We start from the raw sequence: 26,514 nt of genomic DNA on the forward strand, positions 1-26,514 counted from the left end.
AAGATTTTACCCTAGTAAAGAAGGGACAGGATATGAAATTTGGTAGTAAAGAAACTCACTAAGTTCAATCGAACTTACAAAGGTTTTGACCTGTGGTTGCAGGATCTGCGGAATAAGGAACTCGAGAAGGGACGAAGTTAAACCGTGCTGGATCAATGAGCACTGTTAGAAAAGTGTTGTGCACATATGAAGAGGGTACCTTTAAAGGAGTCGCCTTGAGGTGGAACATATTGTAGTTATGAAGATCCATTAGAGTTTGAGTTTGAAGATGTAAACTTTTTTTTTATTTAAAGGATTTTGTTATAAGCAAATAGTTACTACTTAATAAAGTTTGTCTCGTAATTTATCAAGCTTACAATTTTATATTTAGTCCAAATCGGCCCATTTGTGGCACACCACACCCGAATTCGGTGGTTAGGTCGGGTGAGTGTGTCACAAAACAAAATGAATAGAAATAGAGAAATGAGAAACATTCAGAAAATGATTATGGTTTTCTCCGAAATGGAGAAATGGAATCATTTTGGAAATGAATGTGGGTTTCTCAATATGGAAATAGAAATAAAAATGAAAATGAGAAATGATAAATGATAAATTTACAAATGTACATGGATTACTTAGAAATGATTGAAAGAATGAATTTATGTTTTTAAGTAGTTTTAGAGCCTGAAAATGAAAATAAATAATTCGATCATAGTAAACAAGTTGAGTTTTGAAATATCAAATATATTTTCTCGAAATTTAACAGGAGTAAGATCGCCATAATTTTATTAGGGGTAAAATAGGAATGAGAAAATTAATTAATTAAATATAAATATTAAAGTTTATTTTGGTAATAGAAAAACAAATATTGGATTTGATCGAATTATAAAGTATTGGATTAAAAGCCTAGAAAGTACTTATAATTAGACTCAATACAGAAGAGGCCCAAAAGCCCCTTATGTAATAAAAGAGGGACGACAAAGCCTAGTATATTTAACTGGGGTTGCTGCCCCCTACATCTTAGTTGAACTAGGATTTTGTTTCTCTAGTGAAAATAAACTTTTACAACTCAACCAGGGTTCTACCTTCTCTTATTATAAATAGGTGGCACCGATAGCGCAGAAAACACAACTTTGAGAGATTAGTACTCGGCCGAAAAATATAGAGAGTTTTATTCTCAATTATTAAATATATATTTTTCTGAAATATCATTTCTACTTGTTTCTATCTGAGAAAAGAGAATTTTTTTTTGCACCCCAAAAATAATAGAAAACTTTTTCTAGTTCCGTGTTTTGATCCGATTGGTTCAAGCCCACACTTGAAGCAGTTCATGGTACGAGAATAGTGAAGAAAATCGTTTGGTTGAAAGTCAAAAAATGTCTAGGATTCACTTAACCAAAAACATAGGTATAATTTCGGTCTAAGGTTTACTGCTATAAATACCACAAACCGAGTCGGTATTCAAAATTTTAATTTTCCACTAGGTAAGAAAACCGTTTTCAACATTTTAACCAAAAACGGTTCACTTTGTAATTGTTGAAAAGAGTACAAACTTTTAATTGAGCTAGGCTCCACAGATGTAGAGTAACTGAATTGCGTAATCATGTTCGTGTGTTTTTCTGTTTTTTCTCATTTAGTGCCTAAAGAAGTGCCTACCAACTTAGGCACTAATTTCTTAGGGTTCTGTCTCTATTAGCAACGCACTTCTTGCTAGCAATATTGCTAGTAAATTTTTTCTATTAATAGTAATTTTTTTCAAAACCATTTACATTTTTATTTCTTTATTAATACTTCATTAATTTTTGTTTTTCAAAAAAATTAGTTTTTTATAAGGACGAGGATGAAATTAAAATTTGACGTCAATTGAAAATTATTTTTTGATATAATGTCTAAAATTATTTATAGTCCCTTCTTAACCCTTAAAAAGGAGGATGACATGCTTCAGCTTGCTTGAACCCATATCCTCCTACACTGGCAACAATGTCAATATCAACTTAAAACTTGAATACAAATTATTTATCACTTCACTTATGATTCAATTACATATAAAAATTGTTTTGTTTATAGTTTAGTTATATATATTTTTAATTGATTGAATTAATTTGGTATAATGACATATTTAGGCTTCCAACATTACAAAAAAAAAAAATCTTTTTAGTCCTCTATTTAATTTTCTGCCTCTTTAACCCTCGAACTTTTTTTTTGTCAAATGACCCTAAAATGGATGAAATTTTTTATCAAAAGTTTAATTTGCTGTCGTGGACATACACGTGGATGTCAAATCAATAATTAATTAATTTTTAATATTTTTTGAATTTTTAAAAATTTTATGATATATTTTTTTTTACAAAATTTTTAAATAATTTCAATAACTTTCTTTTTTTTTAAATTAAAAAAAATTAATAAGGCACTATGCGATTTGATTTTTACCGAATCCTACTGTTCAATTTCCAGATGTATAGGTAAATATAGGATTTTCACATGCTGAGAAAGTTGTATAAATACGTTAACATAGGAGCTCTTTGCCTCACACCACTTCATCTCATTTCGTAGGGTTTCCAACATACATAATTACTAGCTAACGAAATTTCTTCATCAAAGCTTCCTTCTTCAACTCATGGATCCATATCCAACCAGAAGCGTCCCTCAGCCAACTTTCATCCTAACATTTAGGGGGATATTTTCCTTTATTGTTTAGATACATATGTGTGTCTGCGCATAAGTAAATACCTTTATTAATGTTTAACTTAAATCACATATATACAAGTGGTTGCACGTGAGCAAATATGTTTCATGTTTGTATTGATTTCGTATTGTGTAACATGTGATATAGTTTAATTCATGGAAATCTTGTCCTATATTACAATTTTGCAGAACGTTGATGCTACAACTAAACTACAACATGAAGAACTGAAAGAAGTAAGGAGGATGATTAAGGTAGTGATGGATGATGAGTTACTCTACAAACTGCGTTTAATTGATACAATCAAACGGTTGGGTGTGAGTTACCATTTTGAAAGACACATCGAGGAAGTATTGCTCAAAATTTATGAGCATGACTATAAAGATGACCAAACTCTCGAGACTACTTCTCCTCAATTTCGATTGCTTAGAGAGAATGGATTTGGTGATCCTTGTGGTGAGTCCATTTTCCTTCCTATTTTTTTTATTTTTTTGATTCAACAAAATCGTCCAGCTCCCTTGCCAGTAACTTTAATTGATGATCCAACCCAATAATAATTGTTAGAAATGGAAATGACTTCTTTTAGGTTTCTTTTTCTAAATAATTATTTCTTTTGTCTAATTTGTTAGGGCCTTGTAATCTATTTTGGACTTTCCTCCTGCACAAAGGGTGTTTAAATAATCGGTTTGGTTATTAACTGAACTTAATTATTATTAACTGAATTACCCGAAAGATAAAAATCTTTAACCGTTAACTGAACTGGATTTTTTTTCAAATACATTAACTGAATTGAAATATTTCAGTTAATTTGATCGGTTAACCTAATTAATTCGAAGCCTATCGAGAATTTCTTTGCTAGAATTTCGTTAAGTCTTTCAATCGCACTTCTCCATTGAGCTACATCTCTACCGCACAAAAATGAACCCAAAACTTCAAGAGCTAAGGGGAGACCACCAGCATAATGTACAATACGTTTAGAAAGTTCAATGAAATCATCTTTCAATGTTGTTTCACTACCAAAAGCTTTCAAATTAAAAGGCCTAAGGGCATCATTAGGATTCAATGTTGTAGGCTTATACACATCATCAACTCGGTAAGATCGAAGCAAATGTCGTTACAATGATTCTACTTACTAAACCAAACCATCACGATTTCCAACCAAGCATTTCAAGTGTTGTATGTTATCAACATCATCAAGGACAATAAGAACCTTTTTCCTAGACAACCTGTGGCTAATTATGGCATTCCCTTTGTGAACATTGAAAAAATTGAAGTATTCATCAAGCAATATCTGGGAAAGAAGTTGTTTCTGTAAAAAAACAAGTCCACGTTTATCTGAAACTTCTCGAACGTCAGCAAGGAAGGTTTTACCTTCAAAATGAGGTGACATTTGAGTATAAGCAATTCTTGCAAGAGTTGTCTTACCAATGCCACCCATTTCGCAAATTCCTATAATACGAACATCATCTTCCCCAATGTTTATTTTCGAATACAACTCCTCCAAACGTAAACTAATTCCAACCAGCTCATCATGAACAACAGTATAGGTCTGACATAATTTCACTGATATCTTCTTAGCAATATCTTCGATAAATTCTGATTCATGCCTACAAGGAAATATCATTTAATTCTTTTAAAAAAAATTTTGAATTATAATATAGTTTGGAGCAAACAAAAAGCAAGAACAAGAAAGCAAGATCTGTTACTACATCAAAATACACAACTTTCTCTTTAGTTGAAATATTGAACTTTACAATTAAATAGGTAGTAACTAAAATTGAGTTCGAATTTTATATTTTTTAAATATTATTATTTATTATTTTTGTAATTTTATTATTAATTAGAATTATAGCTATTATTTATTAATAAAAGGGAAAGGAAAGAGTTAAAAGAGAGAGAGAGAACTAAAACAAGACACACCCAGCGACAGGGTGAGCCAATAGAAAGACAGAAATAAAACAAAGAAATTAACAATATTGTTAATTTCAATTCAAAAAATAGTCTAGTGGACCTAAATACTGTTTCGACAAAACAAATAGGAATATTGGAAATAAACATATATATATCAATTCAAAAAATAACAATATTGTTAGACACTAAAACTAGAAAATTGAAGAAGTTGGTTCAGCATGCAGCAAACTCTCGACAGCATGCAGGCCATGAAGACCAAGCTGTGCAGGAGCTGCTGATTCAAGCTGTTTTTGTTCATTTTGTAATCTTTAGTTAATGAAATGTAATCTAGTTCATTTAGAACTATGTTAGGTAGATGATTGATGTAATTTGCTGACATATGACCTGTTAATTCAGCTTTGCTTGTATACATAAGCTAATTACTTCAAGTTTCAATGCTTAGTGGTGTTAGGTATCCATTAGGTGAATGTTTACTGTTTTTGACAAGCTTAGTGCTTGGTTTATGTATCGGCATTGTGCCATTATTCAATTGATGAATGAAATTCAGTTTGTTCATCAACTTCTCTCCTCAATTTTCTCAGCTTTTCTTCTTTTCTTTTGCTCGAATTCTCTTGTTTGCTCAGCAAGTCTCGATACTTGCTCGACAAGTCTGTACTGAGTCTATTAGTTTCAGTTACAACACCAACAATTGGTATCTAGATCCTATTTCTTAAGGGATCTGTTATACAAATCTATGGCTTCATCAAGCTTTTCACCAGCTGCACCTCAAGTCTTCAATGGAGAAGGCTATCACATATGGGTGGTCAAAATGAAGACCTACCTGTAGGCATACGATCTGTGGGAGGTGGTCAACTCAGATGTTGAACCAGAACCACTTAGAGGCAATCCAACAGTGGCTCAGATTAGGCAGCATGCTGATGAAAGGACCAAGAGGCACAAGGCTATGTCTTGTATCCAGAACTCAGTGTCTGATGTGATTTTCACAAGGATTATGGCCTGTGAATCACCAAAACAGGCCTGGGACAAGTTGCAAGAAGAGTTTCAAGGGACAGAGAGGACAAGGCAACAACAGTTGTTGAACTTGAGGAGAGATTTCGAGAATTTGAAGATGAAGGAAGAAGAAACTGTCAAGCAATATTCTGACAGGATTATGGCTGTGGTTAACAGCATCAGGCTCCTTGGAGAGCAGTTCAATGAAGCTAGGATAGTAGAGAAGGTTATAGCAACTCTGCCTGAGAGGTATGAGGCAAAAATCTCATCTCTCGAAGACTCAAGGGATCTGTCCATCATTTCCCTGACAGAGTTGATCAATGCTCTATATGCTCAAGAGTAGAGGAGAGCAAGCAGACTGGAGGAGCACCAAGAAGGTGCCTTTCAGGTAAGAACAAATACTGCCTACAAAGGCAAGAAGGCCTGGAGAGACAAGCCAAAGAATGATGCTGCAAGGAGAGAAGGTCAGACTTGTAAACACTGCAGAAGGGTTGGTCATCCAAAAGAAAAGTGTTGGTTTAATCCAGATGCTATATGTCAGCATTGTAAGAAGAAGGGTCATGTTGAGAGAGTCTGCAAGAGCAAGGCCAAATCGAGGCAGAATCAGTTTCAACAGATAAAAGCTGAGGCTCGAGTAGCTAAGGAGGACAGTGACCAAGAGGAACAAGTCTTTTCTGTGTCATGCTCAGCTACTCAGGTAAGGTCCTCATCTGGTTGGCTCCTAGACAGTGGTTGCACTAACCATATGACATATGATGCTGCGATCTTCAAGTCTTTAGACAGAAGCTGCAGAACTAAGGTCAAAATAGGAAATGGTCATTTCATTCAAGCTGAAGGCAAGGGTGATGTACTGATATGCACCCCTACAGGTGCCAAAGTGATTTCAAATGTGCTCTTAGTGCCTAAAATTGACAGAAACCTGCTCAGCATAGCTTAGTTGCTGGAGAAAGGTTATTCTGTTGTGTTCAAAGACAACCAGTACCAAATCAGTGATCCAAGCGGATCCAAACTGATGGCAGTCCCTATGGCTAATAAGAGCTTTGTAGTTGACTGGACTAGGGAGTCAGACATTGCCTACGCAGCCATATCAGATGAATCCAAGCTGTGGCATCAAAGGCTGGGACATGCCAACTTCAGATCGATGGCTCGAATGGTCAGAGAAGACTTAGCTGAAAACTTCATCAACTCAGTGGATTATGATGATGTGTGTGAGGAGTGTCAGCTAGGAAAGCAGGCTAGACTGCCATTTCCCTCGAATCAAGCCTGGAGAGCCTCTGAAAAACTCCAACTGGTGCACACTGATGTGTGTGGCCCTATGAGGACTGAGTCATTAAGTGGAAATAGGTATTTCATACTGTTTATTGATGATTTCTCGAGATATTACTGGCTTTACTTCTTAAAACATAAATCAGAGGTGCCCACTGTGTTTTGGAGGTTCAAAACTGCTGCTGAGACTGAAACAGGCTGCAAGCTAAAGACCATAAGGTCTGATAATGGGACTGAGTACACCTCAGCTCAGTTCCAAGATTTCTGTGATAAGGCAGGCATCAAACATCAACTTACCAACACTTATACACCTCAGCAAAATGGTGTAAGTGAAAGGAAGAATAGGAGTTTGATGGATATGGCCAGGTGCTTGATGATTCAGAAGAATCTGCCTGAAGCACTATGGGCAGAAGCAGTTAACACTGCAACATACATTCAAAATAGACTTCCAACCAAGGCTTTGGATCAGAAGACTCCCTTCGAGGCCTGATTTGGCTTCAAGGCATCATTGGCTCATCTGAAAGTCTTTGGATGCATCTGTTATGCACATGTACCTGCTGTTAAAAGGGACAAATTGTCTGAAAGGGCTCGACCTGGTGTTCTGGTGGGCTATAGCATTGTTAAGAAGGGCTATAGGATCTTGGATCCTTCAACAAAGAAAGTGTCAGTAAGTAGGGATGTGGTATTTGATGAAAGGTCATGCTGGAACTGGGAAAGGCATGAACCTGAGGAAGTTTCTGAAGAACTTGTAGCAGACCAAGCTGAGCCAGAACAAAATGTTCCTAAAATGGACATTGATGATGAACCAGTCAGAGGAACAAGATCAATGACTAAGATTTATGAAAGGTCTCATGTAGCCATAGCTGAACCAAGTAACTTTGAAGAGGCTGAAGCTCAGCAAGGGTGGAAGCAGGCAATGGCTGAGGAAATCAACATGATTGAGAAGAACCAGACCTGGGAATTGGTTGAAAGGCCAGTCAAAAGGAAGGTCATTGGGGTGAAATAGGTGTACAAAGCCAAGCAAAATGCTGATGGAACCTTGAACAAACTGAAAGCAAGGCTAGTTGTCAAGGGGTTCAGTCAGAGGTATGGCTTGGACTACCTGGAGACCTTTGCACCAGTGGCCAGGCTCGACACCATCAGACTGCTGATTGCCTTAGCAGCACAGCTCGAATGGAAAATCCATCAACTTGATATGAAATCAGCCTTTCTGAATGGTTTCTTAGATGAAGACATCTATGTTGAACAACCACAAGGGTTTGAAATAGTTGGCAGAGAGCATATGGCCTACAAATTGAAGAAGGCCCTATATGGCTTAAAACAGGCTCCAAGGGCCTGGTATAGCAGAATCGATGGCTACTTGACTGATTTGGGATTCGATCGAACCAAGAGTGAGCCAACACTGTATGTCAAGAAGCAAGGGACACAAACACTGCTCATTGTGTCCCTGTATGTTGATGACCTGCTGGTGACAAGAGGAGATCGAGCAGTGCTAATCGATTTCAAGACCAAAATGCAGGAAGTATTTGAAATGTCTGATGTAGGGGAAATGTCCTACTTCCTGGGAATGGAGGTGACTCAAACACAGAAGGGGATATTTCTAAGTCAGAAGAGCTTTGCCACAAAGATTCTGACCAAGTTCTCCATGGAAAACAGCAAGGCAACTAAAACACCTGTTGCTGTTGGAGAAAAACTATCGAGCCAAGGTGATTTTGAGAAGGTATGTGAAACAACCTACAAGAGTCTAGTTGGTTGTTTGCTATACTTGACTGCCACTAGACCAGACATCATGTATGCTGTAGGATTACTCTCAAGGTTCTTGCATTGCTGTAATGAGAAGCATTTCCAAGCTGCAAAGAGAGTGTTGAGATATGTCAAAGGCACTTTAAACTATGGTTTGAAGTACAACAAAGAAGGAAATCTAAAGCTGGTTGGCTACACTGATAGTGACTGGGCTAGCTCGATAGATGACATGAAAAGCACCTCAGGGTATGTTTTTAACCTTGGTTCAGCCATGTTTTGCTGGAGCTCGAAGAAGCAAAGTCTGGTGGCTCAATCTACTGCTGAAGCAGAGTATGTGGGAGTAGCAAGTGCTGTCAACCAAGCCATCTGGCTAAGAAAAATCTTGGGTGACTTGAATGTGCATCAAAAGGAAGCTACTGAGATCTTCTGTGACAACCAATCTGCAGTTGCAATTGCTAAAAATCCAGTTTTCCATGGAAGAACAAAGCATTTTAGCATCAAGTTGCATGTTGTTCGAGAAATGGAGCAAGCTCAGGAAGTGAAACTGATCCACTGTAATTCTGAGGATCAACTTGCAGAAATTTTGACTAAAACTCTTAATGTCACAAGGTTCGAATGTCTAAGAATGAAGCTAGGTGTTTGCTCCATGCAAACCAAGGAGGAGTGAAGAAGTTGGTTCAGCATGCAGCAAACTCTCGACAGCATGCAGGCCATGAAGACCAAGCTGTACAGGAGCTGCTGATTCAAGTTGTTTTTGTTCATTTTGTAATCTTTAGTTAATGAAATGTAATCTAGTTCATTTAGAACTATGTTAGGTAGATGATTGATGTAATTTGTTGACATATGACCTGTTAATTCAGCTTTGCTTGTATACACAAGCTAATTACTTCAAGTTTCAATGCTTAGTGGTGTTAGGTAACCATTAGGTGAATGTTTACTATTTTTGACAAGCTTAGTGCTTGGTTTATGTATTGGCATTGTGCCATTATTCAATTGATGAATGAAATTCAGTTTGTTCATCAACTTATCTCCTCAATTTTCTTAGCTTTTCTTCTTTTCTTTTGCTCGAATTCTCTTGTTTGCTCAGCAAGTCTCGATACTTGCTCGACAAGTCTGTGCTGAGTCTGTTAGTTTCAGTTACAGCACCAACAAAAATAGAGAAGAAAGAATGACCTGTTATTTAAATGCCATCCCTTGATGTTAGCCACTTCCCTCAAAGCATTTGGCCACCTTTGGATCTTTTCTCTATCGTCCTTATATCTCTCTTCATGTTTTGCAAAGGCTTCTTCAGCTTTTCCCTTCTATTTTCTTTAATCGGATGGATCCACTTAGTAGAATATTTTATGTTCCTTATCCTTTTTTTGTTTAACAATCTCAGCAAGCTCCTCCAAGCACCAACTTGAAAAGGCATAGGTTTTTGAAAAAACGATGATCGAGCACCATGATTGTTGAATTGTTTTAAAGAGTTCAGGTGCGATCTCTTCCCCGGCCTCCAACTTGGGATCATCTCTAAAAGTGACAATCCCACGCCTCTTTAGAGCATTGTAGAGATGATCTGTGAAGTTGTTGCGAGTATCTTCACCTCTAAAACTCAAGAAAACATCATATTTCTTTTTAGAAATGGACAATGGAGTTGAAGGTAACGACAACATGAGGATATATGAGAAGAAAAAGATATCTCAATTTAGTGTTCAAAATCAGAAAATAGTTTGCTCAATACCACAGAAAGAAACTGGGAACAATGGGTTGATGAGGACAAGAAAGAGAAAAGCAGATCTACAAATAGATGAGGGATGATGTTCTTTCCAAGAAGGTGAGAGTTGATTTTATATCGAATATATATAATAGTGCTATTAAATTATTTGTATGCAATTATTGAATGAAGTTATCAAACATAAACTCAGTGAGTCACACGGCCTGGACACACATACCTGTGTGTCTCACTTGTGTGACTCTAATATGAATTTAGTGAGTTACACGGCCTGGGCACACGTCCGTGTGTCTCACCCGTGTGACCCCTACCTCTCATTACCCAGACACAGCCTCTCCCACGCCCGTGTGTCTACAAATTCAAAGTCAAGGAGTTACACGGCCCGCCACACAGCCTCCCACATAGCCGTGTGACTCACACGGCCAGCACACGCGCCCGTGTGTAGTTGACACTCCCGATTCTGGCGAAGAAAAAAACACAGAAAAAGAGGGGTTTTGGCACCCACCTGTTACCCGATGCTGAAGAAGCACCCAATTATAAAATCCAAGCCTAAAACAAGTTCAAAACACTCAATTCAATAAACCTTCCGCAAAATACGCAAACACCAACAATCAAACTTCGTCGAAACTTTCGACTCACTACACGAAACAAGTGAAAGATTACTTACCACGGATTCCTAGTACTCACTCAATTCCTAAGTAAACGATAGGCGTTAGGCATCTTTTGAATTCCTCCCTAATGTATCGAAACAACGCATAACAAGTTATCAGACCTCAAGACTTATGAAAACCCCAAATTCACAATGACAGACTTTATGAAAATATCGACTTAACTTACCTTGAAACACACCAGAACAAGCAAAAACGCGATCTAACGAAGCAATTTATACGAAAGAACAGACAATAAAAGAAAAGAATTAAGGAAATATGAACAGAAAAGAAAGAAAGAAAAAGAACAATTTGGGAAAGAAAAAAATGAAGAAGAACGTCAAATCCAAGAGGGAAGGACATTTAAATTTCAAATCAATTTTTACTGAATATCCAAAAATAAAATCATTGTTGCAAACGCTATAACTTGAACGTAGAATTAGAGAGTAGACCGACATTTAACCAGTGAACCAGCAAGTTTATTTTTGACACAAGCTGCAAAAAACTAAACTTAAACAAAGAATCCTAAGATAAGGGTTCAAGTAAGAAATTTAACAAAATTCTGAAATTTATGTAACTCAAACCTCAAACCTTTAGTGAGCAAACAAAGCACACAACCACAGAAGCAAACACATTTTCATTGACACAGCTTAGCTATTAAAATTCAAATTTTGGAGCGTTACAATGTTGCAAAGCTAGTTTGTAACAAAGACATACATATAAATTGAATTCAAACCATGCATAAAAGTACAAACCATATTCGTTTCTCGTCTACAGCTCTCGCATTTCCTTTTTTTCGAGACAATCTAACATCATCTTTAGCTATGTACAATAATATAAGTATAGAAACAATATTAGTTTTTCATCCAATCACATTAAAAACAAATAATCAAACATATTTTGCATTTTATTCATTTTAGTCCTTATATCTGAAATACTCATTTTCCAATATTTAATAACAGATGAAAATCTAATTTCATATCCTTTCATTAGATACATTATACTTTTAATCTATAGCATAATTTATTAAATTCATCCCTAAGGTCACAAAATTATATTTAAAGCTTAACTTGATTTCTAACTTAAACCTTAACATGATTTAAGTTTACTAACTAACAATCTCTTCAATTTCAAGCTTAATTTTATCAATTATACATCAATGGTAACTTGGTAGACATCTAACAATTAAAGAAATCGATACATGGGTAGCTAAACCAAACTCTAATGTTTCAAAATTCATAAAAATCTTAAGGAAAGAACTTAATTACCTTGATTAATTTTGGATTAAAATAGAAAAGAAAAGAAAGAAGTTTTTCCTTCTTCTTCTTTGCTTGGGACGACCAAACACAAAAAGAAAGATAACTTCATCTTTCTCTCCACTCACTTTTAAAATCTTTATTAGATTAATTAATCATCATTAATAATATAATTTTAATAAGTTAGTTTTAATTAATCAAGTCAATTAAGATAAGTGGATGTAATCTTACCATTGCACTATCATATTTTAATAATGATCAATTTATTTTAAGGTCCTTAGATTAATTATTAATTAAGTCCTCAATTATTTTCTAAATTAAAATTTAATAGCGATTAAACTTTTAAAATTTACGGCCTAAACTTTAATTATTGATTTTCTCGACTTAATTACCGGTTCTTTAATATATTTTTATACTAACTTTGTCAATACTTCTATTCATATTTTTATACTAACTTTGTCAATACTTCTACCCCTAAGTTTAAGATAACTCAAAGAGGATAGACCACGAATATCCGCTTCACCAAGAGCGCACATGTTGCAATTTGACAAATCAAGAAACCAAAGCTTCGAGAGTAGAGTAAGAGATGCAGGTATGCTGATGAAATTGTTACCAATAAGATCAAGATCTATCAAGGAAGATAGGCAAGATATATAACTAGGAATATCTCCTTCACGAAGATTGCAGTCCCTTAGCTTCAACTCTCTTAATGAACTTAAACTTGACAACGAAGGCAACATCAGAGGCATAGAATTTGTCCTTCCTTCTTGGGTACATCAGTTAATATATGATTTCCCATCATCTCCATATGGATCCATAACATTCTTATATTCATTCTCAACCTATATATATACATTTTATTTTGATATTATTTAAATATATAATAAAAATAAAATTAATAAAACATAAAATTTTATCATATATACCTGAGCAAGAATGATGTTTCCTTGGGATGCAAATAGTTTCTCTTTTTTGACCATATCAACTATCAAAGTTGTGAAGTTTTTCATTTCATTCTAAAAATAAAGGAAAATAAAAGACATTATTTATATATAAAAATAAACAAAAATAGAATTGATTTTTTTTAAAAAAAATTTTACTGAAAATTAAAAGAATTACCATAAAAACATCATTTTTAGTATGGAGAGAAACTCCAAGCATGTTATGCATCCATACAGGAAAGCCTCTAATAAATAATAATAATAAAACTATTAATACTGAAAAATAGTTAAATAATTTATGAAATAACATAATTAGTTAAAATTTTAAAATAAATTAATTTACCCATAATTCCACTCGGCACAAGTATAAGATCCAATTCAAAGAATTGCATATAAACCTTGGTCTTGAATCGTTTTAAGAAATCAAATAAGATCAAGATTTCCTCTAAAATCATATTGACGACGAGCTGGTTCATGTGCATTTCAAAATACATATGCTTCAACCGCATCCAATCCACCTTCTTTGGCTTTTCTTATAAGATCCGGCCACATCTAATAAAAATTTAAAAAAAATCAATCAATCGTTCAGATTCAAATTATAAAAAATATCCCGGATAACTCAATTGTAAATTATTACCTGAGCAGTACTTCTCGGATAATGAACCGAACCCGAAAAAACAATTCTATGATTTCCATAAATTATGATGGATCTTGAATCATAAGTGACATTAAGCGCATTCGAATAAAATAGGATGAAAGAAAAAATAAGATAAGAAAATAAAATAGTGAATATATTCTTCTTCTTCTTCTTCTTTTTTCCATCTACTAAAGCGAAAAAGAAGTGTTGATTGAAAAATCAGTAGAGTATGATAACGTATTGATTAGCGTGGTGATTGAATTCATATCAAATACTTGATTTTTAGAAGATATTTACTTTGATTTATTTGCTGTTTTAAATAGATTTATATAATCAGTGATATGAGATTAAATCAGCAAATTGTGTTGAAAGTTGAGTTTTAGTTCTATGTAGCAGCATTAATTAAATATTTTTGATAATTAAATAAACTTTTTTAATTATAATTAATTAGAGTATTGCCTTCATACGACGGGAGTCATTGGTTCAAATCCAATAATAGCTAGAATTTATTAGATACCATCGATCCCGGTGTCTAATAAGTTTTTCTATCCACCTTTTTTTATTGATTTTCTATCTTTTTCATCCTATTTTATCTCCGTTTTCAATTTTTAAATTTTTTGTTGGATCATGATCCGATTTCACTTTTGATTATATTTGATTCTATTTAATTGGCAGAATCAACATGAGATGTATAAACGAAAATTTTGTAGTTGATACGACACAGTCACGAGTCAGCTATAATATTATCCATAATAACTTTTCACATTGCTAGTACACGAATCATAGTAGTTGCCATCCCAAAGGATTGTTAGTAGATCAATCTTGCTAACACCTGTTAGAGAAAACAGGATGAAGTACTTCCCTGTGTAACACCAACAATGGCTCTAATCCGAAAAAGAGATTGCATTTAAAGTTGTTAGCAAACTCATTCATTCCTAGCTACCCACAATGACCATAACATAGCGCCATAAGAAACAAGCCATTTCCTCTTAACATTCCAAACATGCAGCAACATTCATACACAACATTTCAAGGAATCGCACACATAACACCCCACCATTGAAACAACACTCCCCAAGCTTTCCAAGAAAGGAAGTAAGAAAGAAAAATATGATCACAGTTCCCTTCAACTTCATTGCACCAACAACAATTGATGGAATCATTAATTGTTAGAATACCTCGATCCCTTAAAAAATATTTTGAAGGCATACCATTCTGGAATGAGAGCAATAGGAAGCATTGCACCTTTGATGCACCAATGAACCCTCAGAATCAAGAGAAAACACAAATTTCTTTAGAGTAAATTTCCCTTTGCTGTTCACCTCCCACATTCGCCTTATTACATTAATCACTGAATCCATACATAGCCAATTTCCATACCGATGTTCCCTCAAGTAAGCTTTAATCACACCGTGGTCTCAAAATAGTTTGCTCAAGGACTGGTGTTCCAGAGAAGTCATCCCTTGGATTATTGCAGAGCCAAATGATTTGTGATATGGTTTTGTCAATATGGGATCTTCTGTTAGCATGAATTGAAGCCATTTAAGTAGTATTAACTATTAAGGACCTATATAAACTACAAAATGAAGCTATTTAAATACTATTTAAGCAACACCAAAACAGAGTACAGGTTCCCATGGCGTTTTATTTAGCGAAAGTAGTCTGATGACAAAGATAAAAGATGATTATATTTCACCCTATTACCTGCTTCTTCATGCAGTGAAATACAGATGTAAGTTTATACATATAACATAAAATTTAATAAATAAATAAATAATAAATTTCATTAAACAGTACAAGTTTCAATCATGTAAAAATTAATTAATTAGATGAATAAATTTTTAAATGCATAAAAACACTATGTTGTCTTTCAACCAGAACATGTCATTCAATAAAAGTTGGTGTTCAACATGTCTATACTCAAAATTTAGAGTTGATTACATAATTTGAAGAATCATATTTCATACTCGTATCAAAATATATGTTGAGTAAAGATGTTCAAAATGAATACTTTAAATGTAAATAAGGTCGGTAAAAAGGTCTAAAAACAGAATTTATAGGGCAAGGCTAGTGAAGTAGTTTACCACAGTTACAGCTTCTTCCTCGATCGGCTCATTATAAAATTGAAAAAATTTTGCATCCATTTTGGTTTTTGTTTTACAAGGGAAGTGCTACCTATTGAATCTATTGATCCATCGTTATCAGCAGAGTGTTGATGGACATCTTCAAGATTTGGAGAACATTGAGTGGTATGGCTATGCAGCTCTTTTATGTCTTCCAAATCTTTCTCATTCACCATTCTAACACCACACTTCTTCACCTTAACACAGGGAACATCCGGGTCTGTGAAAGACAATTCAAGCTCATCGCATTCCTGATCTAAGCAATCTATTGTCCATAAATTATTAATTTCACATTCACCACATTTATCCTCTAAGGAAAATGGATATAATTTATCCCGCGACCAATATCGAAGAAATAGGTGATCCTTCGCTATGGGCTGGTTAAAACGTTTCCCAAACAACCAACTACTTGCATCGACACGTCGAAGATCTGTATCTCGAAAGACAGATCCATTTCGACCGGCTTGTCCAGAATTTCTACAATGGATAACAGCTCTGCAGTTGATAAACTTATCCCGGGAAGCATCATCATTGACAAAAATGCAACAGGAAGCTACTCCAATCCATTGACTATCATTCTGAATATTGAATGGTAGAGGTATCCTAATTGTAGAGCCACCTCTCTGTTGGCTAAACCATTCTGGGATTTCACTTCCAGGTATAATAACATCAAACATTTGTCTTGAATTTGCAAATGCCTGCAAAATGGAACTTCAATCACTTGGTAAATAAAACCATAAATTCCCAAGTATGAGAGGGAAAGAAAGAGAGATTAATTAACCTTGAGATGTTTTTTCAACAATGTTAACGCATTGATGTTCTCCGCCAATCTGTAGCAGTTAATGGCTTTAATGGAAGCTAAATCCAATAAATTGCAAACTTTTGATGGACTTGCAACGCCTTCAAGTGAAGCACAACCATCTATGCACACTCTTGCTATACTTGTTAGAAGCTCAGGCAACGATTTAAGCTCTTTGCAACTTGATAACATAAGAAGTTTAAGCTTGGGAAGTCGAGTAATAGACGCAGGTATGCTGTGGAAATTGTTACCACTAAGATCAAGATGTGTCAAGGAGGATAGGCAAAAAATATCACTAGGAATATCTCCTTCACGAAGATTGCAGTCCCTTAGCTTCAACTCTCTTAATGAACTCAAACTTGACAACGAAGGCAACATCAGAGGCATATTTGGTCGTAACTTAGATGATGGTCCTTTGCACCCATTGAAAGACAGAATTTTAAGATTTTCCAATTGAAAAATCAAGGATGGTGGTTCTGTTATCGCTGTTTCACTCAAGTCAAGCTCTTCCAAAAACTCTACTTGCTGCAAATTCACTGGCAAATATTTAATTTTATAACAACTAGAAAGATCTAGAGTTTTTAGATGTTCCATTTTCCCATCAATCTCCGGAAACCTTACAAGACTTGAGCAACCTGAAAGAATTAATGTTTCAAGAGATTCCATTCCAATTCTGGTTGGAAGACTCCTAAGACTTGTGCAGTCTCTTAAATTTAAAAGTTTAAGCATCTTAAGCACTCTGATTGATGGATGGACATCTACTAATCTGGTACAACCTTCCATAATCAAAACTTCAAGTTTTGGTGTTGTGAAGTCTGGTGTCTTGATCAGGTATTGAGACCCTTTGAGGTTGATCATTTTCAACTTATACAAGGGCTGTTGAAGACAATAATAAATTAGAGAGAAAACATAATAATGCTCAATTTTGTTTTTCTTTTTCTTTTTTTACCTTAATCAAAGTTTAATCATTTATATTAAAATAAGCTAAAACACAAGGATAAGATAAGTTAATTCTTACTCTATTTCCCTTCCATAGTTGTTCAATGTGACTATATGGTAAAAGAAGTGTGACAAGATTGTCCGGTCGAAAGCTTGAAGGTAAATATCTTAAAGGATATCTTGCCCAATCTAAAAGCCGTATTTCATTAGAGAGATATTTGAGACCATCACAATTTGATAGGCAAAGAACTTTGAGCAATCTCAACTTTTTTCATTTTTGAGAAGGTATCGTCACTCAAATTGAGCACCTTGCTCGATTCCCTAATAACCATGAGCAAAACAAATATGAGTTTCAAAATATACAGAAACATTTGATAACTAAAAGCTATGTTGCATCGATATTGTTTTTTTAAGTACCCACATCCTACACTTATATCTAATGCATATCTGAATATGGTATTGAGATATATGATTGAACATATTAGACAATAGTCTATCTAACACTTACATTTGACTTTGAATTACCTAAGCCTAAAAAACTAGAACTAATATTTTGATTTACGTTTGGTGCACTGATGTGTAATTCTATGCATTACCAGTGAATCAAATGATGGCATGTTATAGCCTAGTTCATTAATATTAGCAAAGACAATAACATACATCTCTTTACAATTTCTTTTGAAAGAGTAATGTGTTTCTATATAAATTTTATAAATATAACATTGAAAAATTAAGTATTAAGGGCGTGTTTCATTAGGTGGAAAAGTGAAAAGAACATAAATTTTAAGTCTGCATTTTGCATCCTAATGCATAAAAATCAATCATTTCAAATTGAAATAATTAAAATTATGCTCTCTTTTTTTCAAATGTTCTATTTTTTCTTTCCTTCCACTTTCCACTATATAAAGCAATAGTGAGAAGGGAAATATATTTTCCATTCAATTTTCCATCTTTCCTACCAAGCACACCTATTGAAAGAAAAATATATTTTCTTTTCCTTCAAATTTTCATCCTTTCAATTTTTTATTCACTATACCAAGCAAAGCAAAAATGTTGTTTTTTCATTGTTTATTATTGGATTTTAAAAAAAATAATGACAATATTAATAGTACATATTGATAAATTTAAATGTATGTTTTCTTACCTTTTATTGTTGATGATCATGCCTTCAATAACATCGGTAGCCTAAAAGTAATCAAGAATAGACAATAAGAAGGCAAAATAAATGCTTTAAATTGTACGATAAAACTTTTGAAAATTTACATACATGTTCAATATTACCACAATCTTTTGGTCAAAATATAGTAAATAAAATATTTTGAACTAAGTAAAACATTTTTTAATGAGAGTAGTTCAATAAACTTAAACACTTATGTTATGAATCCTTATTAATAATTATAATTAACAAATCGGTACGTAAACCAATTAGACTAAGCTTTGGATTTACATCATATATTGATAATAAAAAAAATTGTATGTAATTTTTGTTGAATGACTTACCGTGGTTTTTGTTAGAACATGATGGACATCCCTTTCCTTCCACAATCTACAACGCTTTCTAGGTTCATCAACACACTTTTCTTCAACAATTTTTCTTCCCATTTCTTGCAACAAGGCATGCATCCTCAAATATTGGTTGCCATCATCAACTTTTATGAGAGATTTCTTAATGAGAACATCAATTCCAATATTTGGAAAAAAATCACAACCATCCAATACTTTCATTACCAAATCTTTCTTCTCCCCATTGAAAAAGCATGCTATATCTAAAAATATATTCTTCTCCCTTTCTTCCAATCCATCAAAGCTAATTCTTAGTGTGTTAAAAATTTTTTTGTTAGAATCTTGTTTAAGTCTTTCGATTGCACTTCTCCATTGAATTATATCTCTACCGCACAAAAATGAACCCAAAACTTCAAGAGCTAAGGGCAGCCCATCAGCATAATGTACAATATGTTTAGAAAGCTCAATGAAATCATAGTTCGGCACTGTATCACTATCAAAAGCTTTCAAATTGAAAAGCCTAAGTGCATCGTTGGGATTCAATGTTGTAGGCTTATACACATCATCAATTCGATAAGATCGGAGCAAATGTTCATCTCCTGTTGTTACAATGATCCTACTCCCTAAACTGAACCAATCACGCTTTCCAACCAAGCATTTCAAGTGTTGTACGTTATCAACATCATCAAGAACAACAAGAACTTTTTTGCTAGACAACCTGTGGCTAATTATGGCATTCCCTTCATGAACATTGAAAAAATTGAAGCATTTATCTGGCAAAATTTGAGAAAGAAGTTGTTTCTATAAAGAAACAAGTCCACATTTGTTTGAAACTTCTCCAATATCAGCAACAAAACTTTTACCTTCAAAATGAGGTGACATTTGAGTGTAAACAACCCTTGCAAGAGTTGTTTTACCGATGCCACCCATTCCGCAAATTCCTATAATGCGTACATCGTCTTCCCCAATGTTTATTTTCGAATACAACTCCTCCAAACTTAAGCTAACTCCAACCAACTCATCTTGAACAATTGGATATGTCTGACATAATTTTGCTGATTTCTTCTTAACAATGTCTCCGATAAACTCTGATTCATGCCTACAATGAAATAAAAAATCGCTGCTATCTTTCAAATGCACTTTTTCGTTTTTAGTTCAGTGAATCATGAAATATAATATAGTTGGAAGCAAACAAAAAGCAAGAATAAGATAGTAAGATCTGTTATAGCATCAAAATACACAACTTGCTCGTCAGTTGAAATATGGGAATTCTCAATTAAACACAAAATTATAAAAAAATAACATGCAATCCAAAAAAAAAGAAAAACAATTTTTTAGTCATTAAAATTAGGAAATAGAGAAGAAAAGGAAGAAATACCTATTATGTAAATGCCATCCTTTGATGTTAGCTACTTTAGTCAAAGCATTTCGCCACTTTTGGATCTTGTCTTTATCTTCCTTGTACCTCTCTTGGTGTTTGGCGAAGGCTTCTTCAACTTTTTCTTTTTTTTTTCTTAAATCGGATGGATTCATATCGTAGAAAATTGGATACTTTATGTCCGTTAACATTTTTTTGTTGAACAATCTCAGCAAGCTCCTCCAAGCACCATCCTGAAAAGGCATAGTTTTCCGAGAAAATGATTACCGAGCACCATGACTGCTGGATTGCTTTCAAGAGTTCCGGTGCGATCTCTTCGTCGGCCTCCAGCTTTGGATCATCCCTGAAAGTGATGATCCCACTTCTTTTTAGAGCATCGTAGAGATGATCCGTAAAGTTCTTGCGGGTATCTTCACCTCTAAAACTCAAGAAAACATCGTATTTCTTTCTGGAAATTGATGAGGAAGTCGAAAGTAATGACGACATGACGATGTATGAGAAGAAAAAAAATATGTGGATGTAGTGTTCAAAATCAGAAAATAGATCGCTCAATACCTTAGAAACAAAGTAGAAATAATGAGCATGAGGAAGGAGAAAAATAGATGAAATTTACAGGGAACAACAAAGGACTTTTCCAAATGAATCTTTCTGTATGATAATACCTATGAAAGGGAGTCGGTAACAATAAATTCTGGGGCCATCGATGAGCGTTAGATGTTCTTTTCGGGAAGACTGCAAGAAGGTGAGAGTTGACAATTGCTGCCTACTTTAATTACAACTAATAACGATAGAGTTTTAAGAGTTTTTTTCACTATTAGTGTCACATCTGATAGTGAAGAAGAGGCCCAATAGGGTAAACAGGCAATGCGCGTAGGCGTAGGCGTAGGTCTTCCACAATCACCTCTGGTGTGCCACTCGTCAGTTGAGAAACCTGGGGGAGCTATCTTCGTGGTACCAATGACTGGGGGCAGGGGCCCATTATATAAAACAGGGCAACTTAAACATATGCTTTGAAGGTGGAGCCTATTGCTACAGAAGGGAGGCCGGACTTTTCCAACTATGGCCTTATTTATTGCTAATAAGATAATGCAAAAAATGGGCTATGACTTGGAAAATCCTGTCGGACTAAAAAATGGGAAGGGGCTTGACGAAGGCACAAAAGAATACATTAAAAGATGGGGAGGCTATCCTCCGACGTACGGCCTGGGGTACATCCCAGATTATGGAACGAGAGATGGGTCAGAATTTGAAGCTTATGAGTCGTCCACTACTTGTTAAAATGTGCCACAACTTTATGTACTTTTTGTAAATTTAAAATTTAATTCCTATACCATTAGTTACTAAATTATAGATAAATTTTTATTTTAATCACTTAATGTAAAAAAAAATTATAATTTGATCATTGAAATTTTCAAAATTATTTTTTTGTCACTCAACTATTAAGTGACACTTTTTTTATGTGATATAATATACGTGGATGTAGTGCTCAATAAACAAGAAGTAAATGAACATGAGGGAGGAGAAAAACAGAAGAAATTTACAGGAAACAAAGGACTTGTCTAGGAAATTTGTGTATACGTTTCCCACCTTTTACTTTTCCAAATGAATCTATCTTCATTATAATACCTATGAAAGGGAGTCGGTAACAATTAATTCGGGGGCCATAGATCAGCGTTAGACGTTCTTTTCGGGAAGACTCCAAGAAGGTGAGAGTTGACAATTGGTGCCTACTTTAATTACAACTAAAACTTATAGAGTTTTAAGAGTTTTTTCTGGTTAAAATGTGTTACAAGTCATCGTACTTTTTATAAATTAAAATTTAGTCCCTACATCATTAGTCATCAAACTATGGGTAAGTTTTTGTTTTGGTCACTTAACTAAAAAAAATTACGATTTGATCATTGAACATTGAGGAAGCGCATAATGATCTAACATTGTTTTGTTTTGTTCTATTTTTAATTTTTTATAGGATTCTATTGAAGAATAAATTTCTATATTTTCCATACATATTAGTTCTTGAAAAACAACATTTTCGAGATTTTATTTTTCTATAATTTTCATATAGAATTTTCTATTTTTTAAATAGTTTTGATTTTTTTTATAAATTTATATAGAACCATGGTCAAGTTTACAAAATATAAAAATTAAGGACTAACGTGTTATTTTACCAACTAAAAAGTGCCATTTAACAGTCAAATGATCAAGAAAAACAATTTTGAAAAGTTTAGCGACTAATTATGTGACTAATTATGTAGCTTTTGCAGTTAAGTAACAAAAATGATAACTTACCTATAATTTAGTGACTAATTATGTGGTTTACCCTAAAAAAAGTGTCTTGGATTTGGTCCAAAGCCCCATTGGAGCATACGGGCTGTATTACCCAATCTATATAATATAATATACATAAAAGCACAAGTTTGAAAAACTTTTGAACTGACGAGAATATCATTTACTTTTCATCAAATTAAGTTCACATTTAAAGGTTAAGCTAATTTTATTGATGTAAAATAAAGTTATTACGTTAATATAATTTTGAGCATCTTAATTATCCCTTAATTAATATTAGAGTTACACATCAATTAAAAATTTAAGTTTAGCTTTGTAAATAACATCAAATAGTTAGACATATTTGATTAAATAGCAATTAAGAAAAATCATCGACAAAAAAATTGGATATTGTTAGCATTAATAAATTAAAATTATATGTATAAAAAGAATATATATATATATATAAAGAAAAGCAATGGTTCTTTGAATAGGAAATAGTGAATCCTATTCAAATTGAATGGCATTAAAGAAAAATGAAAGATTATTTTAATTGATGATGAGATAATAGAATATAATATTTTTTTTATAATTATGTTGTATGTTATTCATACTATGTGAAGCAAGCACTCTTAAAATTGTTTTTTTATCTATCTATAATTTGTTTGGTATACATGGAAAACATTATATAAGTTTGTTTTGAAGATAAAATTAAATTTTAAGAATTATTTTTTAATCATCATTATTAATATAATTAAAATTACATGCAACGCATGTGACATTAGAAACTAGTGATTATAAAAAATTGGAGTGCGACAAACTCTTGTTGTGATTAAAAAGAGTTGTATTTATAAAAAATTATATAAACATCATCAAACGCATTGGTTGAATTGCTTAACTTAAAGTTTTGCAAAAATCATCATGATAATATTTTATAATTATTATTATAAAAAATATAAAAATACTATTATAGTAATATTTGTTACTTCTTATCAATAGTAAATTATACATAGGGTCTGTTTTGAAGTCATACGTAGGCATCTCAAATGTCATTTATATATAGCAGATGACTATTTCGGTCTTTTAGTTGTTGGACCAAATGGCGGCAGGGCTATAAGACTGGAAATTTCGGCGGCAAATAGAGTTTCATTTCTAAATGGGGTATAAGCTTGAAGGCAATGATCTTAAAAAATATCCTGTCCAATCTAAAAGACGTAGATACTTGAGATCATCACGAAATTAATTTTCATTTCTAAATATATTTAAGTACTTGTTAATAATTAATAACATTAATTGTCATGAGTAATTTCATAAATTATAATTAGCTTTTTGATCCATTAGTAACCGTATTCTAAACAATCACATTCCACTACCCTATAAAAGAATAATTATTTTTCTATAATTTTGATATAGAATAATTTTTTTACTTTACCGATAGCAGCACTCTTTTTCAAAGAAGGTACGGTACATCTTCTTCCTCTTTTCTGCTTCTAAGTTATCATGAATCGTTGATTCTATTCAGGGGGGCTTACATACACACACATATATGATTGATAGGGGAATTTACACATAAATAATACATATAGAGATTTTTCGAATCGAAAGGATAAATTATTCTTTAATTGTGCAGGGATGCTGACTTTCTGATAAGTTCCGGTGATAGAACCAGACGGCTGTTGAAGTACAATCCTTATAACGGAGACGTGTCCGTCTTGTACGACGGTTTAGCTTTCCCTAACGGGGTTGCCTTGAGTGCAAACAATTCGTTTCTTCTAGTGAACGAATCGATAAAAAGACGAATACTGAAGTTCAATGTGCACGACCCCAAAGCAGCTCCCAAAGTATTCCTCGAATTACCCAGGGTTCCGGATAATATAAAGAGGAACGAAAAGGGCGAATTCTGGGTGGCCCTAAACAGCGGAAGATTAGGAACGCTTGGAAACGGCGTTCCAGATCCAATTGGAATGAGGTTTAACGAAGAAGCCAAGGTTTTGGAAATCTTGGATGGAAAGGGCGCGCCCACTTTTAATTCTATAAGTGAAGTCCAAGAACACGGGGGGAAATTATACGTAGGGTCTGTTTTGAAGTCGTACGTAGGCATCTTAAATGCCTAGTTGATTTTTGTTTTCTTTTCGTTTCTTTTTTGCAACTTTTTAATTGTTCTTGTAATTTGTTTTTATTTTACTCGATAAATATAATAAATAAATGTTAACGATTTTATTTTCGAGAAATTTTTAATTATCTTGATTTGCCTAATTGAGACATTACATCTTCACGCCTCGTGCACAAGACGAAGTAAGCCAGGCTTGGCGTACCTGATGGGTTAGTTGTCGAACATTTTAAAGTTGTCCTTTATCCCCTTTATGCTTCGAGTTACACTGCTTTTTTCCGTCACAGAATGTTTATGTTGTAAACTTGATAAGCATGGCACCGATTCCCATAACACAAATTAAAGAACATCTGCTTCAATTGATTGGCCAAAAGAAAAGGTAAATACCATGACCTAATCTCTCATCTCAACAATGCCTAATCAGTGATCCTAATAGGCTAGGGAAATTGAATGACTTCAGATGCTACTAAGTGTATCAAAGTAAAAGAAGGACCAAATAACAAATTCGCTAAGCAACCACTCAATCCTTGCAACACTACTCCCTGCTTCTATTGCCTGGGGATATGAACCAATAGATCACGATGACAATTCTAAAGCAACCATTATTTGATCGTCCTCTTACTAGACAATGGATATAATAATTCGTGAAGAAAAAGGTGGTCCTTCGTTATGGATTGTCCACCTAAAACTTTGAAACTGGAATCGACCCTTCCAGGATTTTTAACTTGAAAAACAAATCCATTATTACTAGATTGTCCAGAATTTCTTTAATGGATATAAGTTGGGCCACCGATAACTTTTTCTTCGGAACCACCATCATTGACGAATCCAATCCATTGACTGTCATTCTGAATATCGAGAGGCAGAGGTATTTGAATTACAGAGCTGCCTCTGTGTTGCCTGAACCATTCCGGAATTTCATCATTTTCGTTTTTTGAATTCGCAAATGCCTGCAAATTTAATTATCTGTGGCTCTGTAACTAAAACCATGGAAAATAAGTGAGATTAATCAACCTTAATCAGCAATTTTATTGCACTAATGTTCTCAGCCAATCTGTAGCAGTTAATGGCTGTAATGTTAGCACCATAACTTATCCACTACTCACTTTTCATTCTTCCTAGAAGCACTGGCAACTATTCAAGCTAACTGCAATCTGACACTCCAAGCTTTTGAAGATTTGAAAGAAGAGTAAGAGACGCAGCTATGCTGCTGAAATTGTTACACCTAAGATTAAGAACTCTCAATGAGGATAGACCAGGATTTGAACCTGAAATTGTCATATTAATGGCATGAAGCTACAACCAACTGAGCTAGTAAGCCAATTGTTTTTTTTTTAGACACTGTCTTATATTAAGCTTTTCTCCGTTGGTTAAATGATAATATTTTAAAATTTTTGATTTAAAAAATATATTTATTATACTTTCAACATATATACATCCCAAAATACAACCAAAAATAAATAGAAGGTTCATTTTATTTCCCCAATATTTTAATGCAGAGTAATGCTTGTTTTGTTGGGTTTGACATAACCTGTATGGATTCGACAGTGAGATTCGTGGACACCTTTGACATGATGAAAGACAACAACATGCGGTAAAAGATGTAAGAGGAAAAACCAACGTTATGTCATGA

General features: G+C 33.9%; 3 protein-coding genes across 3 annotated transcripts; 1 reads left to right on the forward strand and 2 right to left on the reverse strand.

Moving 5' to 3' along the window:
- Window positions 1-15,627: 15,627 nt before the first annotated feature.
- On the reverse strand, window positions 15,628-21,284 carry LOC107937870 (disease resistance-like protein DSC1). The gene is made up of 6 exons (XM_041104984.1): window positions 20,507-21,284; window positions 19,126-20,227; window positions 18,770-18,810; window positions 17,705-17,946; window positions 16,669-17,562; window positions 15,628-16,585 (listed from the first exon to the last, which is right to left on the reverse strand). The coding sequence occupies exons 5-6, from the start codon at window positions 17,542-17,544 to the stop codon at window positions 15,854-15,856; spliced, it is 1,608 nt and encodes a 535-aa protein (XP_040960918.1). The 5' UTR covers window positions 17,545-17,562; window positions 17,705-17,946; window positions 18,770-18,810; window positions 19,126-20,227; window positions 20,507-21,284; the 3' UTR covers window positions 15,628-15,853.
- On the reverse strand, window positions 17,853-20,992 carry LOC121203300 (TMV resistance protein N). Its single transcript, XM_041104434.1, has 5 exons — window positions 20,736-20,992; window positions 19,992-20,227; window positions 19,126-19,901; window positions 18,770-18,810; window positions 17,853-17,946 (listed from the first exon to the last, which is right to left on the reverse strand). Exons 1-5 carry the CDS (start codon window positions 20,990-20,992, stop codon window positions 17,853-17,855), a joined length of 1,404 nt encoding a protein of 467 aa, XP_040960368.1.
- Window positions 21,285-21,601: 317 nt separating the features above from the next.
- On the forward strand, window positions 21,602-24,885 carry LOC107937886 (protein STRICTOSIDINE SYNTHASE-LIKE 10). Its single transcript, XM_016870877.2, has 2 exons — window positions 21,602-21,744; window positions 24,402-24,885. The coding sequence occupies exons 1-2, from the start codon at window positions 21,602-21,604 to the stop codon at window positions 24,883-24,885; spliced, it is 627 nt and encodes a 208-aa protein (XP_016726366.2).
- The last annotated feature ends 1,629 nt before the right edge of the window (window positions 24,886-26,514 follow it).

This window comes from Gossypium hirsutum, chromosome D11, assembly GCF_007990345.1.
Source record: "Gossypium hirsutum isolate 1008001.06 chromosome D11, Gossypium_hirsutum_v2.1, whole genome shotgun sequence".
Taxonomy (NCBI): Eukaryota; Viridiplantae; Streptophyta; class Magnoliopsida; order Malvales; family Malvaceae; genus Gossypium; species Gossypium hirsutum.

Coding starts and splice junctions, on each gene's coding strand:
- LOC107937870 (XM_041104984.1), bottom strand. CDS start 17,544: ATGATCAACCTCAAAGGGTCTCAATACCTGATCAAGACACCAGACTTC. Junction 16,586..16,668: donor TGTTGAAAAAACATCTCAAG/GTTAATTAATCT, acceptor TCCATTTTGCAG/GCATTTGCAAATTCAAGACA.
- LOC107937886 (XM_016870877.2), top strand. CDS start 21,602: ATGGGCTATGACTTGGAAAATCCTGTCGGACTAAAAAATGGGAAGGGG. Junction 21,745..24,401: donor GATTATGGAACGAGAGATGG/GTCAGAATTTGA, acceptor TTAATTGTGCAG/GGATGCTGACTTTCTGATAA.
- LOC121203300 (XM_041104434.1), bottom strand. CDS start 20,992: ATGTCGTCATTACTTTCGACTTCCTCATCAATTTCCAGAAAGAAATAC. Junction 20,228..20,735: donor AACTATGCCTTTTCAGGATG/GTGCTTGGAGGA, acceptor ATTTCATTGTAG/GCATGAATCAGAGTTTATCG. Junction 19,902..19,991: donor AATGTCACCTCATTTTGAAG/GTAAAAGTTTTG, acceptor AAATTTTGCCAG/ATAAATGCTTCAATTTTTTC.